At 37.9% G+C, this 19,500-nt stretch overlaps 1 protein-coding gene across 8 annotated transcripts in view; it reads left to right on the top strand.

Annotated features, from left to right (window-relative positions):
• The window catches only part of cacna1db (calcium channel, voltage-dependent, L type, alpha 1D subunit, b), a 138,018-nt gene that overhangs the window by 6,566 nt on the left and 111,952 nt on the right, over positions 1-19,500 (top strand). For all 8 annotated transcript variants that reach the window (XM_057819532.1, XM_057819588.1, XM_057819570.1 and 5 more), the window contains exons 2-3: positions 2,695-3,154; positions 9,465-9,570. In XM_057819532.1, the coding sequence (XP_057675515.1) occupies positions 2,695-3,154; positions 9,465-9,570 (566 nt within the window). The remainder of the gene's footprint in view (positions 1-2,694; positions 3,155-9,464; positions 9,571-19,500) is intronic.

Genomic DNA, 19,500 nt, shown 5'->3' with positions numbered 1-19,500 from the left:
ATTAAATGCTTCACTGAGTGAGTCCATCAAATCCTCTCGAACTGCTCACTTACACACAAAGAGTTGTCACAGCAACTGTTTTACAAGTTAAACAATGATTGATGCATGCGGTGCTTTGAAGCTTTGGCTCTCAAGCATCTGTAGCAAGATCAAACCCAAATATCTGTCAACATCGTTAATTTTGATAAACAACTCCAGTGCAGTGCATGACAAACAAAGAGCAGGAAGAGGGAGGGAGGGAGGGAGCGAGAGTGAGATTACGTGATTGGCTTGGGACAACTCATCTGTCTTTTTTTTTTTTTTTTTTTTTTAAGTAAAAAAAATGGGGAAAAAAAAATCCACAATGAACTGCGGGCGCAAAGTTTGAAGCGCGAAGTAACGAGGGATCACTGTAAAAGTAGTGGTGGTTACTTGCCTGATGGTGCATGTGTACTGGGTTCAGTTCCCACTCAATGACAGTCTGAATGGAAGTGTCTGTGTCTCTGTGCTCTGTGATTGGCAACCATCACCAGTCCAGTGTATGGTCCGCCTTTCACCCAAAATTAGCAGGCATATAAAATAGTAAGTGTTGTGTAACAATTATTGGATTGATGTTTTGTCAATGTCACAACATATTTTTGCTAAATCTATAAATATTTTAGTTGCCTCTTGTATAGTAAAAGCATACTTGATTTGAAGACTTGTTTTTTCAGATGACATGACATAACGCCAACCGCCGCTGTGTGCCAAAGAGATGAGTCAAGGACATTGTCTTTTTAACTCTCAGTTTGCATTGATTTAATGACTCGCTCATTCATTCATGCAGACCGTCCTCATTGGCCGACATGCTCATGCCAAACCATATCGTTTTATTATTTACGCCAAGTGCAAAAAACCTGAGGGAGAGCGGTGTTTGTTTTTATTGTTTTTATTTCTTAAGTAATGCTGCAAAAAGACAAACAAACAAGAACTACACTGATAAAGAACACAGTTGCTTTCAACTGAGTTTAATAGTCTGTCCTAGAATGAAATTGTTCAGTTTTAGCAATGCCTGGTTAGGAGTGTGTGAACAGTCCAGAGTGTGTAGGGTTCAGCAACTACTTTTTATAAGTAGCGGACCATGGGTCACTCGTTTTGCTGATGGAACAACCAATCAAAATCGAGACTTGATAAAAAGAAAAAAAAAATTCTAGGTAGACCTGGTCACTTACGGGTATGCCGTTGTGCTGCTAGGCTGCACAAATGTTGTGTATATTGTGTTTTACAATAAGTATTTATAATGTCGCTGTAGCTAAAAAGCAAAGAGAGTCCGCTAATGATTGTCCTGTGTATTCAATTAATAAGGCGTTGGATAATTGCCAGAATCCTCTCAAAATATCCCCTTAGCTGATGATTGTCCTGCTTGTTTAATGAATAGGGTCATTGGTAATTGCCAGAAGCCTCTCATAATATCCACTCTTCCCTTCTCTTTGCCCATGTCCTCTCTTTTTGGCATACAGTTTCTTCTCTGGGAATCACACTGTTTTTGTAGTTCAATGGAAAATAGATACAGTAAGTGTTACGTTAATGTGGAGCAACAATGGATGGGTGGTACTTAACTTCTGTTTGTCGAGGCTCAATAAGCATGACTGGTGTATGCAGTTTTGAAGCAGACCGACTTGTTCTCCAACATAGTGCTACACAGACATTTGTGACATACTTCATCTATCGGAAAAAACAATGTGAGCCATACTGTTAATCTTCATTGCTGTATCTGTTAGTTACAATTTGAATTGACTAAAAGCAACACTAGGTAACTTTTCAACCATTATAAAATATTTTCATAACATTTGTTATGATATGTCGACTGACAACTAGTTGAATGACAACTCTTTCATATCTTGAGAGGGTCTGTATCACTTTCACCGGCACTAATTAACTTTGAAGAGTATAGCAAGAACCCTGCCACACAAAAAAACTACAAATGTGCTGACTGCTTTATAGCATACGTCACTCCTCCCTTCCCCATTCATTATGAAGACTGAAGTGGATGCTAACGCTTTCTTGCAAATTCTGCAAAGATAGCAGCGCAACAGCGACAAAAAGTTTCGTCTGAGGTGGAAAAAGAAAAGGCGGCTACCAGAATATACAGAATAAACATTGGCCTGGCTTTCAGTCACTGGCGTGAGCCCACCCCTTGGGGTTGGGGGTGACTAGCCACACTAAGCCACACGGTTGCTAACCGTCATATGCTATTATTTAGCCACAACTGAATTCATTACCTTATTACTTTTCATCCTTCACACAGCCGCTGGAAACAGATGGATACATCTGCAGGTGACCATCATGATTTCACGACACTACACGGGTGTGCGCTGGTCCTCATGGGAAACGCAGTCTTCCTTAGGCAATACACTACCGATTTTGTCTACTGGCGTCGCTAAAATTGACTAAAACCGAAAAGTTACAAAGTGTTGCTTTAAGTATGCGTGTATATTTCAGACACTATTTAATTTACCACTAATGTATGAAAGAGTGGACACCATCGTAAATTTGAAGGGGGCATCATTTTTAGTAAAAGCAAGTGTGTGTCTAATATTGTCATTGCAATTGATTTTTTTTTTTCATGAATATAATGCTCTTTGGAAGTTTGATGAACAGATTTTGTTATAGGTTTGAACTATTTTTTACATATGCATTGCTAATTGCCTGTTTTCTGTGTTGCACTCCCTATAGGGGCACAGTACGCCGGCAACAAAAGGTCCACTGATGCATCGGCCCTCTGGTCAGAAAGTCAAACTCATCTGCACCAACTCAATCCACCTGAGCCCCTGCATGCCCCTGCAAGCAGGGGCAAGCCTGTTGGTTCGTCTCATGGACTCCTTGGAGCAAACAGCGGCACCCAGGTCCACGCTGGCACTGGTTCTGGTGTCAGCCCAGTTCTTGCTTGGCATGCGGCTATTAAGGCCGCTCGCCAAGCGCAGGGCGATGTTGCAAAGTCTGACATGAGTCCACAAGCATCAGCATGCACCGCGGGAGCTGCGCCCGTTGGCTCCTTGGCACAGAGAAAGAGGCAGCAGTATGCCAAGAGTAAAAAACAGGGGGGGTCCACTAACAGCAGGCCACCTAGAGCGTTATTCTGCCTGACGCTCAACAACCCCATCCGCAGGGCCTGCATCAGCTTGGTGGAGTGGAAGTATCCTTTCAGTGTTTGCTTGTGATAAACTAAAAAGCATACATCTTCCTGCATCTAATCAAAAAGGGCAAAGAGACAAGTAGTGCAAGATCAAAATATGACAACCTTAGGACGTTTTCTAAAGTCTAAATCAGAGGTTGCACAATCCAACCATCATTTTTATGGATTCAAGAAAAAATGTCGGAACTTTTTGTATCTGAAGGTTTTGCGTCTCACTCAAGCCCAGTTGAATACTCAAGAAAGGATTAATTTTGCTTGTCGTTTGCTTTTATTTGGGCTTTTTTTCTTTGCAACATCCATTCCAAAGGAAGCAGCAGCCTTGTGAAAGAGGAGAATGTGAGAAAAAGAATATTGCGTCAGAAAAGATACAGAAGGGCAACTGAATTACTTTCAACAAATTGAAAGAATCTAGTAACAGAGTTAAAATTTCAAAATTTGTAACAAAAATGTTAAAAACAAAAAAAAAACCAAGACGATTGAGCTTCATTTATGAAGCAACTTACCTTTGTATTATACTTGTTTGATCGTTTCGAAGAAGATAGCAACCACATAAATCCATGTTTTCTTTGGTTTAACTCACTCTGAGTATATGCATAGACTTCATAATGATATTGACGGGTTATATCCGTCATACACAGCACCTGGCCTTCAAGTAGGTGGCCTGCCCACATAAAGAGAAGATATTCTTAAACACACGCACGCACGCAGCGATCTAATGCCGTATTTAGATTGAAAAAGTACGAAAGCTGTACCGCATACAAACAGGAAGGATTGTCTCAGGAGTGATTTGTTCAAAGATTCAAGGTAATTGTTATATTTTTCGTACCATGCATGCATTTTGAAACGTAAAAAAAAAATCAATGGGAGAAATTAGCCGCTTCGGCATTGGCGTCATGGTTCGCCATATTTACGTAAAATAAATGCTAACTACAAGGTTTTTTTGCTTTTAACCAAGAATCGAGACTGTTTTACGTCCATATCTATAAAGAATTCAGGGATTTAAGCATTTATTCAACAACAAAACTCTTTGTTTTCGTTAGGCGGCCACAGCACATTCGACATATTTACGTAAAATACATGCTAACTGCCCGGTTCTTTGCTCTTTTAACAAAGAATTGAGACTATTTTATGTCCATATCTATAAAGAATTCAGAGATTTAAGCATTTATTCACAAGAATTTTCAACGGAAAAAGCTCTTTGTTTTCATAAGGCGGTTGCAGCACATTAGACATATTTTCGTAAAATAAATGCTAACTTTCCAGTTCTTTGCTCTTTTAACAAGTAATTGAGACTGTTTTATGTCCATATCTATAAAGAATTCAGAGATTTAAGCATTTATTCACAAGAATTTTCAACGGAAAAAGGTCTTTGTTTTCATAAGGCGGCCACAGCACATTCGACATATTTATGTAAAATAAATGCTAACTTCCCGGTTCTTTGCTCTTATCCAGACTGTTTTACGTACATATCTATAAAGAATTCAGGGATTTAAGCATTTATTCACAAGAATTTTTAATGGAAAAAGCTCTTTGTGATGATAAGGCGGCGCTACAGTGGCTTAAAGACTAGCAGCGTATTCAACATATTTATGTAAAATAAATGCTAACAGCCCGGTTCTTTGCTCTTTTAATAAAGAATCTAGTCTGCTTTACATCCATATCTATAAAGAATTGAGGGATTCACGCATTTATTCAGAAGAATTTTCAACGTAAAATGCTCTTTGTCTGTGTTTCCACTCAGTCAGCTTTGACGGAGATAGGCCCCCTATTAATCGACCCCGTTCCCCGTGCCCCGCCATTATCATTAGGAAATCTATGGTTTATGTAAATGGAATGAATCTTTCCATCCTTTTTAACATTGGGTTTAAAACAGCACATCTGAAGAGTGATCTGGGAGTTTTAACCAGGATTGCCACACATGATTATTTTGATTGTTAACTAATCAATCAACGATTGCATTTGTAATTGGCTCATGTACTGTATAAATCATGTTGCTTAGTGTTATGTAACTCTAGGCTTAACTTTTTAGCTGGTGCTTATTACTAGGTGCTGAGAAAAGTTGGACTATGATGACTATTTTAGGTACTACAGCAGAGGTTGCGCCAGACATTTTCGTTGTCTGTCATTTTGACTGACAGGGTCATAAAAATCCGGTCATAATCTATTTTTACCAGTCACTTAAATTTTAAAAATGATAATGATGACATATTCAATAGTATTTAGTTTTCATTCCTTTTTAATTAATATTGTAATGCTTGCTTGGCGGCGAAAAATTAGACACGGAAGTCGTGGTATTTTTCTCCCTCTTTTTACTCTGCTTACCGCCAACAACACCAACAAAACAACAACTCCGCCCCCAAAGAAAAAGATGCAACTATATAGACCCCAATCACCAACGTCACACGATGATCTTAATTGTGGTTGTCAGCCCAAAATCTTCTAAATATATATTAAACGCATCTTACCAGATATAAAATGACTACTACATAGTCTGTGGTGATCGTTTGGTGCCCAGATTTCTTGTTGAATTACAGCAGTCCATCTCGCTCTCCTCTTCGGGTCTCTCAGAATACGATAGAACTTCAAGTCTCTCCGTCTATCTTCTCTGTTACTGCAACCAACCGCCACACACGCCTTCACCATTTTGATTATTAATGTTAACGAGCAGAAAAACACGCCGTAATAGGAGGCATGTACGTAGCGGTAATGTGTAAACACGACGAGCTGACACACAATATGGCGGCTCCATTCAGGGGGGCGGAGTTGTGACTCCATGTGATTGGAGTCTATACACAGGCGGCAATCTAGTCCACCAATTGGATGACGCGCTGGCACACCGGGTGCACCAGTAAGAAACTCGCGTTGATGTGTCAATCACGGTGCCGCCGCCAGACCCCGGTGACGCTACAATATTCTGACAGAATAGCCAACGACGTCATGCATTAAGAGAGACAATAGCTAATTAATATGCTCACTCGCCACCTTGTGGTCTGGGGTGTGAATTGCAACCTGTCAAAATGACGGACTGACTTCAGTTTTTTCCGTCACCGTTTTAAAAAACCGGTCAACGACGGAAAATATTCGGTTAACGCGACCCCTGTACTACAGGTACGTTAGGTAACTATATCCTAGTTATCCAGAACAAAACCAGATGTTGGCTAAGATTTTTATTTTGAATAACACCATGTAACACATATTTTGTTCACAGGTTCTAAAGTGGTATTTCCTACACTGCAAATATATAACGTCTTAATCGGACAATTTTTCTTAACTTTAGTCGAATAATTTTCTCCATCTTGTTTTGAGTGGTAACAATTACAGGTAGTTAACAGATTAATGCATCAGATTATTCCATTTAGTTGAAGTAATATTACTATTTGTTCTTATTAAACCCATACATCTAAAAGTTGTTCATTTTTCACCTAAAGATAAATTTGCTTTAAAAAAAATGAACAATATCTATTATTGAATTAAGAACATTTCAGATAAACAAGCTTTTTTTAAGAGTAAATATAACTAGATATAACTATAACTTTTTGCTTAAAATAAATCTGTTAATCTTATTTTCAGATAGCTATTTTTCTCATTTAAAAAAAAATCTGAGTAAAATTTACTTGAAGTACTGTCAGATAAGTTCATTTATTTCTAGTAGATTTATACTGAAAACATGGGACTTTAACTAGTTTTAAGGAGTTGTGTTTTTGCAGTGTAGTTTGTTTAGTCGCATTGACATATAAAAACACTTTTGATTCCCAAAAAGATTAGGTCTCTGGACAATATTTTGAAATTCTATTTTCTACTTTTCTTTAACGTTGTACTTTGTGTTGCTTTTTTACTGTACGTAAATGTAAATATTCTTCCTTATTCTATAGACTTGGTTTGACCTGAAACACGAAGAAATGACATTTAACATAAATATTTTCTGCATTGCTAGGATGAAAAATCGGATTTGTTTTTAATATAGCCTCTAATTTGAGCAAAACCAAACTTTGACCTTTTTAGTAGCTCGTTTTCCCTTTAATTTGGACCCAAGCAATATAAAAATGAGAAAATTTTACTATTAACTCATTCCTTGCCATTTAAGGTGATTGATGTCAATCTGATGATGTTCAAATGGAATGAGTTAAGAGCCTCGAAAAAGAGAATTTAGACAACTTTTAGACAAACGATGTCTCTAAATGATTAATTATTGATTTAATTCAAATCTTAACAGACCTGATTCTAACATCGATGGGTTTCTGTAGGAGTCTGAATTAGAGATATGGCGCTGATATTTGGAAATTTGACGTAAATTGCTACCTGCCTTTTCATTTTATTTGATTTCTTTTAAATCTGACCGTCAGATTTTAAAAAATCAATTTAAAACTGGGTTAGTTCGGCTCAAATGCTGCTGTGCCTCTCTCTCCTGCCTGCTGTCTCCTGCACTAGTATTCACCCTGTCCTCCGATTGGTTAAATGGTAATGGTAAACGGAGTTACACTTGTATTGCGCCTTTCCATCTTTTTAAAGGGAACCTCGGACTTAAAGACTTGTAGGTTCTAATAAGCCACAATTGTTCTCTTTCACAAAAAATATATTATTAGAAACACATAAAATAGTGCCATTGATTTAAAAAATCTATAATATTTAGTACCATTTGTGACCTAAGGAGGGCACCATGTTTTATGGGCGCAATGGACGCTCGGGGTGATGACGTAGTTTGTCACTGTCACTAGACAAACACTACCGGTGTTCTGTAATTCCTTCTATGCGGCGAGATGTCCAACACATGCGCACATCAGTTAAAAGCAGCGAGTTCTTACTATTTGTGTTTTTATTGAGTCTTTTATTTCCTTTTCATTGGCTCAAAATACTTTTTGCATGTGTTTCCCTCTCATACTTTAAAGCATTGTGTTTTCTTGTGGTAGCTTGAAAGCAGATTGTTGATCTGTTGACCGCATTAGTTAAATAACTCATTTAAACCACCCTTATTTGATGTTAGTACGTTTAAGTATTTTCTTAAGGCATCTTTAGTATGTTCTGTCTGTATGCATCTAAACAAAACAAGCTGAAGCTTTGATTGTCTAATTTGCCTCTTGTAGCACGTTTCGCCGGTGTAGCTCATTTTGGCAGAACACCGGTTTTGTCATATTTTTGTCTCGTCTCATCCCGTCTTCCCTGTTCATTTTGCTTTTGCTGCTGGTTTTGTGAAATATTGACAGTGCTGTCATGCTCATTAATGTTTTCCTGGGTTCAAATTGAAAGGGTTGAACAGATGACATGTTTATGTCGCTAGAATCATACTCTGGAACCACGGCAGCGTAACCTAGTGACATCACCGTCCTGCGTCGTCAACAACAATGGCGACCTACTAGTTAAAATGATTTTACAAATTGTATAAAAACGAAAAAATCAAGAGGGGTTTTCATATCAAATTATTTTAACTCACAATAACATTTATCTTTTAAGAACTGCAAGTCTTTCTATCCGTGGATCCCTTTAAGTCCCTCAAAATGCTTCACCTTATATCATCATCTACCTACTGGTGACTCAGCACCAGGAGCAACGTTGGGTTTTATCTTTCTCAAGGATACTTAGACGAGGTCATCAGGGCTTTCTTTTCTATGGAAAAGTATTAGAGAGCTATTTATTTAACCTTTTATTCTATTTTATAAGCGAGGTTTCTGAGTGAAGGAAATTCAGGAACTTCTGGAGCTATTATTGTCTACTTGTGTGATTCAAAAAACATACTTTAGGCATTTTAATGAAGTAAAATTTTTTTTACGCGAATTTTTACACTTTTGCTGCAGATGAATATTGGCTCCAAAAATCGGCTATCGGCCCCTGTAACTACGAATAATCGGTATTGGTCCTGAAAAACCCATATCTGTCGATCTGCAGTCTGAGGGCGATCAGCGTTGTAAAACAGATACCAGACCATACAGTAGGAGATGTTTCACAGTACACTCCAACAAAATCCATCATCATGATTGCTCCGCATTTACATGTCGGTGGCAGAATTATGTAAACAACAATCAACTAACCTACCAAGATTTCACAAAATCTTGTGTAAGGATAGGTCATGTCCTCAAGAACCTATTCCATTTTGGTTGTACGGACACTAAAAAACAGTGATCAAAACATTTGCAATATTAACTCCTATTGTTTATTTATTTATTTTTTTTGTTATAATGTATTATTTGGCATAAAACCAAATTTAATTATTTATATGGCATAGCTTCTGCTTAATTGAATGCCAGTCTTTTTTATTTATTTATTTTTTTTATGTCTGTCCTCGTGGTTAAACCTTCCTTAACATTTTGACTTCCAGACCATTCGATATATTTATACTGTTGTCAATTTTTGCTAACTGTGTGGCCTTAGCCATCTACATCCCTTTCCCTGGAGATGACTCCAATTCCACCAACCAAGAGCTGGTAAGTAAAATTCCAAAGTATTCTGTGACAGGGCAGATAGACTGTTTACTACTGTTTTTATATCAGATCAGCAGCTTTGCCTTTGTATGTGTCCTTAGAGGAACTGTCAATGTTTGATTTTTTTCTCTGAGCCCTGCAAGTGTGCTTTCCTGTAGAGGGATGAATTGATGTTTGAGCACAGAGAAATGTTGCATGTTTCCTCAGCAGATGGGGATAACTCATTGTGTGTGTGTGCATGCACATGACTTCACAGAGGAAATGCTGGAAATAGATTTAAGTTAAGATGCATCAATGTTTAACTATCGTTATACCTTCAAAAACGGTGGAGGCATTGTTAAAAAGTAAAGTGAAGTTAACTCTTGCTGAATGTAGCAAAAATAAAACGTAGCAAAATTGTCAAAATGAATCTGTTACTTTACATCAGCGATACTGTATGCCGCATTTGCGCGGTTAATTACAGAATTACATTTCACTTTCAAATGTTTTCCAGGTTGTTGGTACTTTCTGGTGACATTCTCTGGACAGAAATGGGTCATGTAGTGCTCACATAGAAAGAAAGCTGGAAGCAGTCACAGCTTTGTCAACCTAGCCAGCCTGACTTTCGCCATGTACTTTGTACAAGATACATTGTAAATCAGTATAGTATTTTGCGGTTTGGGTTAGATTTCCAATTTGATGCTCGAGGTGAGAGACTGAATCTCTAAGAACCATTCACAGAAGCAAAGATGTGACGTAAATGGAATGCAACTCACGCTGTCGGTTGTTGTCTTTTTGTCGCATATTTTCTATACTATAATGCGCACCTAAAAGGCTTCAATTTTCTCAAAAGCCAACAGTGCGGTTTATAATCCAATGCGCCTTATATATTGGTTAATTATGTTCACCACCAGTCTGTGGTGCAAAAAAGGTTGGGGACTATACAGTAGGTGCAAATCTAAGGTGAAAAGGTGGAAATCTAATTGAAACCACAGATCACCAAAATGAATTGTTATGTACCCTATTGCCCCGAATATAAGACGGTGTTTTTTGCATTGAAATAACACTGAAAAAGAGGGGGTCGTCTTATATTCGCGGTCTAGACATTATACCCATTCACGCTAGATCGCGCCAGATATTGAAGCGCTGTTCTGTCATGACAGATCTCAGCTACTCTCCCCATTCACGACGCTAGATGGCGCCAGATACCATTGAAACGATGTTCTGTCATGACCTCAGCTACTCTCAAGTTTAAGCAGTTTGCATTATTTTATTGCAATGTTTTTCCTTATTCAGATTTGTTTCAAGACTACAGTTACCGTTAGACTTCACTTTGATAGTTAATGCAGTTATTGCAATTTTGTTGTTTTATCACAATAGATTGGTTTATTTACATTTCAAAAACCAGAAGCCATTCTTTTAGGAATGCGATTGCACTTTAGTTTACATATTTAAATGTTCAGATATTGAGATTTGAATGAGGCAAAATAAGATGCTTTTTCTCTCAAATATATTGTTATAATCATTTGTTTCGGATATACTGTAATTATTTTCTGTACAAAAATTAATTTGGTGTTCAAAAAGTCTTTTTTCAAACTTGAGTCTTGAAAAAGAGGGGGTCGTCTTATAATCAGGGCCGTCTTATAGTTGGGCCAATACGGTATTTTGTTTATGGCGAAAGACAGGCCTTTAGTGCAGTCTCTTTGCTGAAGAATTTAATATTTCCAACTTCAGTTTTACAGCAGCTTGAGTTGAGGTAGATGAGGATCCAAAAGATAATGGATTGCCTTGCCATCACCAACCATCACCAGTTGACTGAAATTGATACCCGCTATCCTTTTGGCAATTACAGCATTTTAATACTAAAAATAGACAAAGCAACATTATTGACAACTGCTGCCTGACTGTTTACCAATATGGACACAATGGATTAATGGTCATCCATCCGACAGTAAATGTTTTTATGTGCCAAATATATAGTAATTGAAATATTATTTAGAATTCAGATGCATCTGTATTACTTGATGCCTCGATTGTGATGTAATGAATATGTTTGTTGTATTTTTTGGTACATGAGCTGCTGAGTGAGTGTAAAACAGACTGAGCATGTGCGTGTGTGAACATGATGAGGGATTAAAGTGGACAGTGGATTAGTCGTCCATGAACGAGTGTAGGGAGAGATCTGCCTCTGTGTCTGTCTATCTGTGTATCGAGCTATCTGTCTGTCCGTCTATCTGTCTACCCAATTGCATTTTATCCTAGGAAAATTCTTTGAAAACGGCTTTGTTGTTATACATACTGTACAAGGTTTTTCTTTATTGTTATTGGTACAGAATAAATGCTCCAAAAATACAATGTAATCACTGACTACCTCCTGACATTTATAACGTGTTGGTTTTGCAACCCTGCGTGAATGGCTTTTTATTGTAGATCAGGGGTGTCCAAACTTTTTGCAAAGGGGGCCAGATTTGGTGTGGTAAAAATGTGGGTGGCCGACCTTGACTGATGTCCTTTATGTAGAACAATATATTTGAGCACATTTTAGCAAGCCATTCTGTGTGTCACATTTGCTTTATTATTTTTTTGAATTAATAATTTCAACAATCTCGCAACTCGCCTTTGTGGCGCTCTCTTTCATCTCTTGGGCTCTTGCGAAATACTGCTGCTGTAAAATTAAACTAGCTTTAAGTTGCTTCCTATTCTCGCTATGTATCTTCCCTGTAATCTTGTCGTACATGTCAGCGTCTCTTGTTTGGTAATATCGCCTCACGTTGAACTCTTGAAAAGCAGTGACTGTCTCTTTGCAAATGAAGCAGACACAGTTGTTGCGTATTTTAGTGAAGAAATAATCCCATTTCCATTTATCCTTGAAGCGTCAGCCGTCGCAGTCAACCTTCTTTTTTTGTTGTTGATTGTTGCCATTTTTGCTGATTGTCGCCATTTTATAAAATTGGGAGTAAAGGTTCACACGGGGTAATGTTGCTTAGAGTGCCGCTGCCTTTTAGTGGGTAAATGAGGAGCAACATTTAGTGTTTAAGCTACTTCATATGCTGGTAGCAGTACTGCTGCCCAATTTATTAGGTCTCTGTGCGGGCCAGACATTATTGATTTTATGACAGAGGCATTTGGCCCCCAAGCCGTACTTTTGATATCTCTTTGATATCTCTGTTGTAGATTATAAGACAATCTTTCTGTCACATTCTATCTGTATGTAAAATCTTTATTTGCACTACATTTCCGTTAAATTTCTAGCACAGTTCATGACATTCTAAATTGGAATGTTGTTTTTGCAAATTTCAATGTACATCAGGCCTGAAAGTGATTGGAAAAAAATTATCATTGGAATTTTTGGGGGGTTTTGCGATATATTGCGATATTATATTGCGATATTAAAACTAGAAGAATTTTCACCAGATAACTTGAATAGCTCTATTTGGGATAGGCCCGAACGATATTGAGAAAAAATAACATTGCGGTATATATTGCCAAGGCTCCACACTTACTTTTTGCATTGGTTGCACTGGTGCGCCTAACGTTTTCCTTAAGGTGGACCAGCATAAAATGTTGGCGCACACACATCACATTTTTCATTGCATCACCTTTAATGCCATACTTTTAATCTCTCTCCCTAACATTCATATAATTCATTCAGCTTCTGAATAATTTATCCTCACCAGGGTCATGGGGGTGCTGGAGCCGATCACAGCTAACTCCAGGCAGAAAGCGTGGTACACGCTGAAGTGGTTGCCAGCCAGTCACAGGGCACATATAGACACACAACCATTCACACACACACTCACACCTACGGACAGTTCGGAGTGTTCAATCAGCATACCATGCACGTTTTTATTTTGGGATGTGGCAGAAACCCGGAGAAAACCCACACAGGGACGGGAAGAGCATGCAGACTTCACGCAGGAAGGCCGGACCCGGGATTAGACCCACAATCCCAGAAGTGGACTTACTAACCACTCTTCCACTGTGCCGTCTTTATAATGTGAAATATTTTAAACAAGAATAACGTAGAAAAATGCTTGTCTTTATTAAATGCTTCATTGAGTGAGTCCACTCAAATTCACTCATGCTTTGACACTCACTCTACTGAGAACAGCTTCTCACATACACAGTAAATGAGTTGCCACAGATTGGGCTACCGCTAGTGTGTAACAAGCTGGAGGATGATTAACACATTTGTGCCTTTGATCGTAGAGCTACCAAGCCTTCTCTTGCCAGATCCATGATACAAACTTGCTTGGCAGGAGGTGTGAGAGGCTGTGGGGCTGTACAAGCATGAAGCAGAAAAATCTTTGTGTGATCAGAAGAAAAAAATGGCATGTCCTCGATGGTGATGTTCAAACTAGGGATGTCCCGATCAAGGTTTTTGCACTTCCGATCCGATACCGATATTGTTTTGCACTTCCGATACCGATACTGGCCGATACCGACCTATCTGAGCATGTGTTAAAGTTTAGATTTATTTAGCCTCCTTACTTAGTTGTCAGACTCATGTTGAAAAAGGTTTTAGTACCCTTGATAACAACTAGCCAACTGAATTAGGTGAGTCTGAATAACACACAACGGTTGGTAACAAGAAACTGACCTGTTTATTCAGTGACAAACACAAAACATTATAAATAACAAACAGAAATGGCATAGTCAGTCAGTAAAACGTGCAAATAATATTGTAAACTGTCTTAAAAAAGCAAAACACACCAACAACCTCAGTGGAAAATCCCCCAAATCCCCCAAGCTATTAGATGCTTTCAATGTTTCGTGCATTAGTTACAAAAATGGTATAAAAAGCCTCTCAGGTTTAAATAAACGACTATTTCAGTATCAAGTTAACATTTTAAAACAGTAAATAAAATACTCAAGTCCCCATTCTGTATCAGCAGCTTTAAACTACATTCAATTCATTTAATTTTGCAAATCAACTGTTAAAGTTGTTAAAATTGCTCCCGTTATTCCATAATTTCCCTTCTGTCTACTTTCGACATGTGAAAGTTTTAAAACTGTTTTGAAGATAGATTCAAGTCAAAATTTGCCGATTTAGGAGTATTTTAGATAAAAAGTTAATTAGGTTCGCTTGGAAGGATCACAACAGCCTACTAGGGAAGTCTTCTGCTTTAAGATGGCGGATGTTTACTAACGCATCTGGTTTTCAATCCTTCAATGTTGCTAACGCAGTCCAGTCTGTCGTGTAGCATCTGGTTCTATATACATATGATATCTATTATCTCCAGTAAAACGACGTTGACGTAGTTTGTTGCGGCTGTCAGCAGAAGTCAGGTATTCTTGTGTTTTTTATCCAGCGGCATGAGTTGAGCTAAAGCCGTGAGTTGAGCATTGGCATTACCCGGGTCTAAGACAAGTTATGTTTACTTTCGGGACGCAATGCGGTCAGTCTCTCATTGCGTCCCGAAGACCGCGCTGTGTATTAGTTCGGCTTTACTTGACATATTTCAATAATCGGAATTTGGATGTTTGTGAATCGTTCTCGAATCTTCAGCGGCTGAATCGCGTGTTGGATGGTGCGTCTTTACTCACGTGAGATAAGGGCTCGTCATCCCGAATGAATTCTTCGGCAATGACTCTTGTTATTCCCTAGGCTTTGGGACTGTCGAGTGCCAGTTTGTCACGCATAGCAAAAGTTTCTGCCAGTGTTAGTAGCGTAGGACCTTTCTTTTTGTCTTCGGTTTTCTTAACATACTCCTCATATTGTTTGTGGTGGTATTTCACTAAATGCTTGATTAGGTTGGTTGCATTTAAACTTCTTACAGCTTCTTACAGCTTTGCCACTACATGTGCTTTACCACTACTAGCATATGTTGCTCTCTGCCTCTTCGTCTTTGTCGTCCTTTAAGGTCCCACACAGCTGACATTTTTACCGATAAAGTCTCTCGGTAAATTGGGAGACGGTATTGTAAATGTAGTGTGTTGAAGGTGTGCCGTAAAATGCGGACCGGATTTTTGGGAAACCAAAGCAAAAACTGGAATGGATTATGTAAATCGGTGCGCTGGAAAAGCCGGACCGGATTTAGAAAAAAAAAGGATCGGAAGTCTGGATCGGAATTTTTCCTGTGTTCCGATCTGATACCGATGCGCATTTTTTTTGCCCATCTCGGTGTCCGATCCGATCCAAATATCGGATCGGGACATCTCTAGTTCAAACAGTATATCGTATCAGGCCTAATGTACAGTATGTTACAGCATGAACTTGCAGGTCTGAGTTTTAGTTTTCAAATCTTTGTAGTTCTGTAACTCTCAAGACAGGTCTGAAGACCACATTTTGAGGGTCTTGTCTCAGTCTCAGGTTTTCGTCTTGTCTAGAGCTTGTCGAATTTTGGATGCACAACACTAAATCTTGGCATCCTCGCATGTTTCCTTTTGTTTATTTGTTTTTTCTAGGCTTCCTTCCAGATACCAAAAACATGCATGTCATGTTAACTGAAGACTCTCAATGTTATAGTGTGTTGATGGTTGTTGATCTACTAGTATGTGCCCTGTGATTAGCCTGCAACATCTCCAGAGGTTTGCACCTTTTCTTACCCAAGAGATTGTATGTGACGTCCATGCTTTGTTCGCATGTGATTTTGTGTGTGCGATTCTCAGAACCAAGAGTCAGATTGCATCATTTTCCTAGTCGGAGATTAAGGGTTTAAGAGAGGAGAGGAAATGAGAGTCACAACTAAGCAGCATGTGGCTTTGACCAACATGTGTCTTTTTCTTTGTTGGTTGGTAACTATTGAACATCTCAGTCATAGATAAACATGATAAAATTGAATTTCATTGAAATTGACTTGTCATGAGAATTAAATGATAATTTAAATGCTATGGTGCATTCCTACAAAGCACCCCCCTGCTGCTACTACACTAATACGGCCGACATACTATGCTCGAAACGTACTGTATCTTTTTAGATAACAGAGTTAATAAACACATAAATGATTACTATTGTTTGAACTACTAATTGTCTGTTTATTAGCTAGCTTTCATTTTCTAACATATGGAAGGGGTAATAAACTCCACTTTATTTACTCGTGTTAACAGCTTGTGACACAATGGGAAAATGGTTAGATTGCCTGCCTGACAGTTGAGATGTGAGATCAAGGGTTCATTCCCAGGGTAGAGCGGTTTCCTCTCACATCCCCCCAAAATGTATGGTAGGCTGACTCACCTTTTCAAATTGACCCTGGATATGAGTGCGCGCGAGTGGTTGTTTGTCTCCTTCTGCCCTGCGATCGGCTGGCGAACAATTCAGGGTGTACCTGCGCATAGTTAGTTGGAACAGACCCCCCCGGGGGCTTTGTGAAGATAAGAGTGGAATGGAAGATGAATGAATGATTCAATGTTAAAAGCTTAATGTGGTGGTCATGCTTTGTAATGCAAGTCTTAAAATGACGTTTGGCAACACTGTGATATGATGGTTGTCTGCCTCAGTCATGAGATCCTGATTTGAATCACCGTTGCCCTGCTATGTTACTAAATTAAATGTCACTTTAATTGCAGGAATCATATTCCATCTACTTTGAATTTAAACACTCTAAGCCAGTGGTCTCAAACCGGTCCTCAAAGGGCCGCAGGGGGTACTGGATTTCATTCCAACCAAACGAGACAAATACCTTTTCACCAATCTGGTTTCTTACAAGTGTAATCAGTTGATTGCAATCAGGTGCTGCTTATGTTAGTAGAAACCTCATTGGTTGAACTGTTTGTGCTGGATCTGTTGGAACAAAAACCAGGACCCACTGCGGCCCTTTGTGGAGTCGGTTTGAGACCGCTGCTCTAAGCAAAGGGTTGCATTAAGCTTTCTCTGTGCTTCACTCCAGCTTACATAGTATTTACTGTATTTTATCACTTGCCCCTTATATTGTATGTTGCGAGAGTTCTGTCAGACATTTGCATATGTTAAAAAATAAAACTGGCTTACCCCAAAAATGGCTCATTAAAATTGTTCATTTTTGTTTTGATTTATTTTAAATATGTAAATGTGCAAATATTAGTCATAAAAATGGTTTAATGTCCCAAACAACTAATTTTCTCCCGATTAGTCAGCCAACTATTTTTACGATTAGGCGACTAATTCAATAATTAAAAAAAAAAAAAAGAAAAAATTACCCATGAAATTTTTATGACGCTTATTAATTCACAAAAACATTTTGGAACACTTAAATTCTTTATTAAAGTACAAATGAGCACGTAAATAACAATAATAAATCACAAATAAACAATGACAAATAGCATTTAACTACTGCAAAAGAATGGAACGTAAACAGATTCAGAACACTGACTTCGCCTTTCCAACAATATTCAAAACAATTCTTAAAAAAAGTATCTGGCATTAATATTATAGTATGCTAATGTATATAATAGTATTGTGATAATTATAATAATTATTCATTGCCAATCAGATTTTTCATAAAGGGTGTCATTTTAAAGCTATTCTTAGTGTAGAATCTGAATTCTGAAGCATGTTGGATTAACTCCAGAAATCGTTATTTATATGACGAACATGACATGCTTTTATTTTGAAATATCCACCAGAAGTACGTTCGCTAAACCGCTAACCATAAAGGATATATATATCGATATACTGTATATATACAGTGGGGAGAACAAGTATTTGATAACTGCCAATGGGTTTTCCCATTGGCAAGTATTTGATAACTGCCAATGGGTTTTCCCATTGGCAGTGTATCAAATACTTGTTCCCCCCACTGTATGTGTATGTGTATATCTATATTTCTCTCTCTCTCGCTCTCTCTCTCTCTCTCTCTCTCTCTCTCTCTCTCTCTCTCTCTCTCTCTCTCTCTCTATATATATATATATATATATATATATATATACATATATATATGTTAGGGCTGTCAAAATTATCGCGTTAACGCGCGGTAATTATTTTTTTTAACTAATCACGTTAAAATATTTGACGGAATTAACGCACATGTCCCGCACATGTTTTACAGCAAGGCTTTTTGTGCTGTCTAACAGCGAACTCTTGTGGTCGCTTTGCGACATGGCTTATTGTTTTCTTGCCAGTTCAATATGGCTGCACGACGTCTCAGGCTGACGCCTACATTGTAATGTTGTGCTTATATGATCCTTGGACAAGATTTGTCCGTAAGTATGGTTGTTGTAAAGAATGTACATATTATGTTAGTAAGCGAAATGTTATATTTTTTGTATGAGACGCTTTTTGTTTATGTTTAGTGAACCTGTATAGCATGCTAAGCTACCGTTGTTGCTAATGCAATGCTTGTGTACTTTTTTTTTAATAGTTTTACGACGGTCTAAAGAGGACAATGGTTTGAGGCTATTTTATTAATAAATCAGATGAAAAAGGTAGAAGTCTGATTATTAAGGCGTCGTTCACTAGCTTTCTAGCTTTGGAAAAAGTAGACGCTTCGGAGTGAGGACAGCATAGACAGATTTAAATGACAGTAGAGTGAAATGCCCACTACAGTCCTAATGTACCGTATGTTGAATGTATATATCCATCTTTTGTCTTATCTTTCCACTCCAACAATTTATTTTACAGAATATATATATATAATTTACAGAAAAATATGGCATATTTTATAGATGGTTTGAATTGCGATTAATTGCGGTTAATTACGATTAATTAATTTTTAAGCTGTAATTAACTCGATTAAAAATTTTAATCGTTTGACAGCTCTAATATATATATGTATATATATATATATATATATATATATATTTTTTTTAATTTGTTTGTTTGCAAATGCTGTTAACCAGCGATTTTTCATGTTTGAAGTGTCACCTTTTAACCGCAAGTTTGCGTATTGGAGAAAACTGCCAATGTTTTACAGCAGGCTAAAGTAGGTTGTCTTTTTTCCCCATTAGCCTCAATTTAGCAATGCTAAAGTTTGCAGATTTAAGATGCGTTTCCTTATTTTGTATGTCTGAACTTTTATTCTACAGTGTGTTGATGAC

Source organism: Corythoichthys intestinalis, chromosome 2 (assembly GCF_030265065.1).
Source record: "Corythoichthys intestinalis isolate RoL2023-P3 chromosome 2, ASM3026506v1, whole genome shotgun sequence".
Taxonomy (NCBI): Eukaryota; Metazoa; Chordata; class Actinopteri; order Syngnathiformes; family Syngnathidae; genus Corythoichthys; species Corythoichthys intestinalis.
This window is presented reverse-complemented; position numbering and strand designations above follow the sequence as displayed.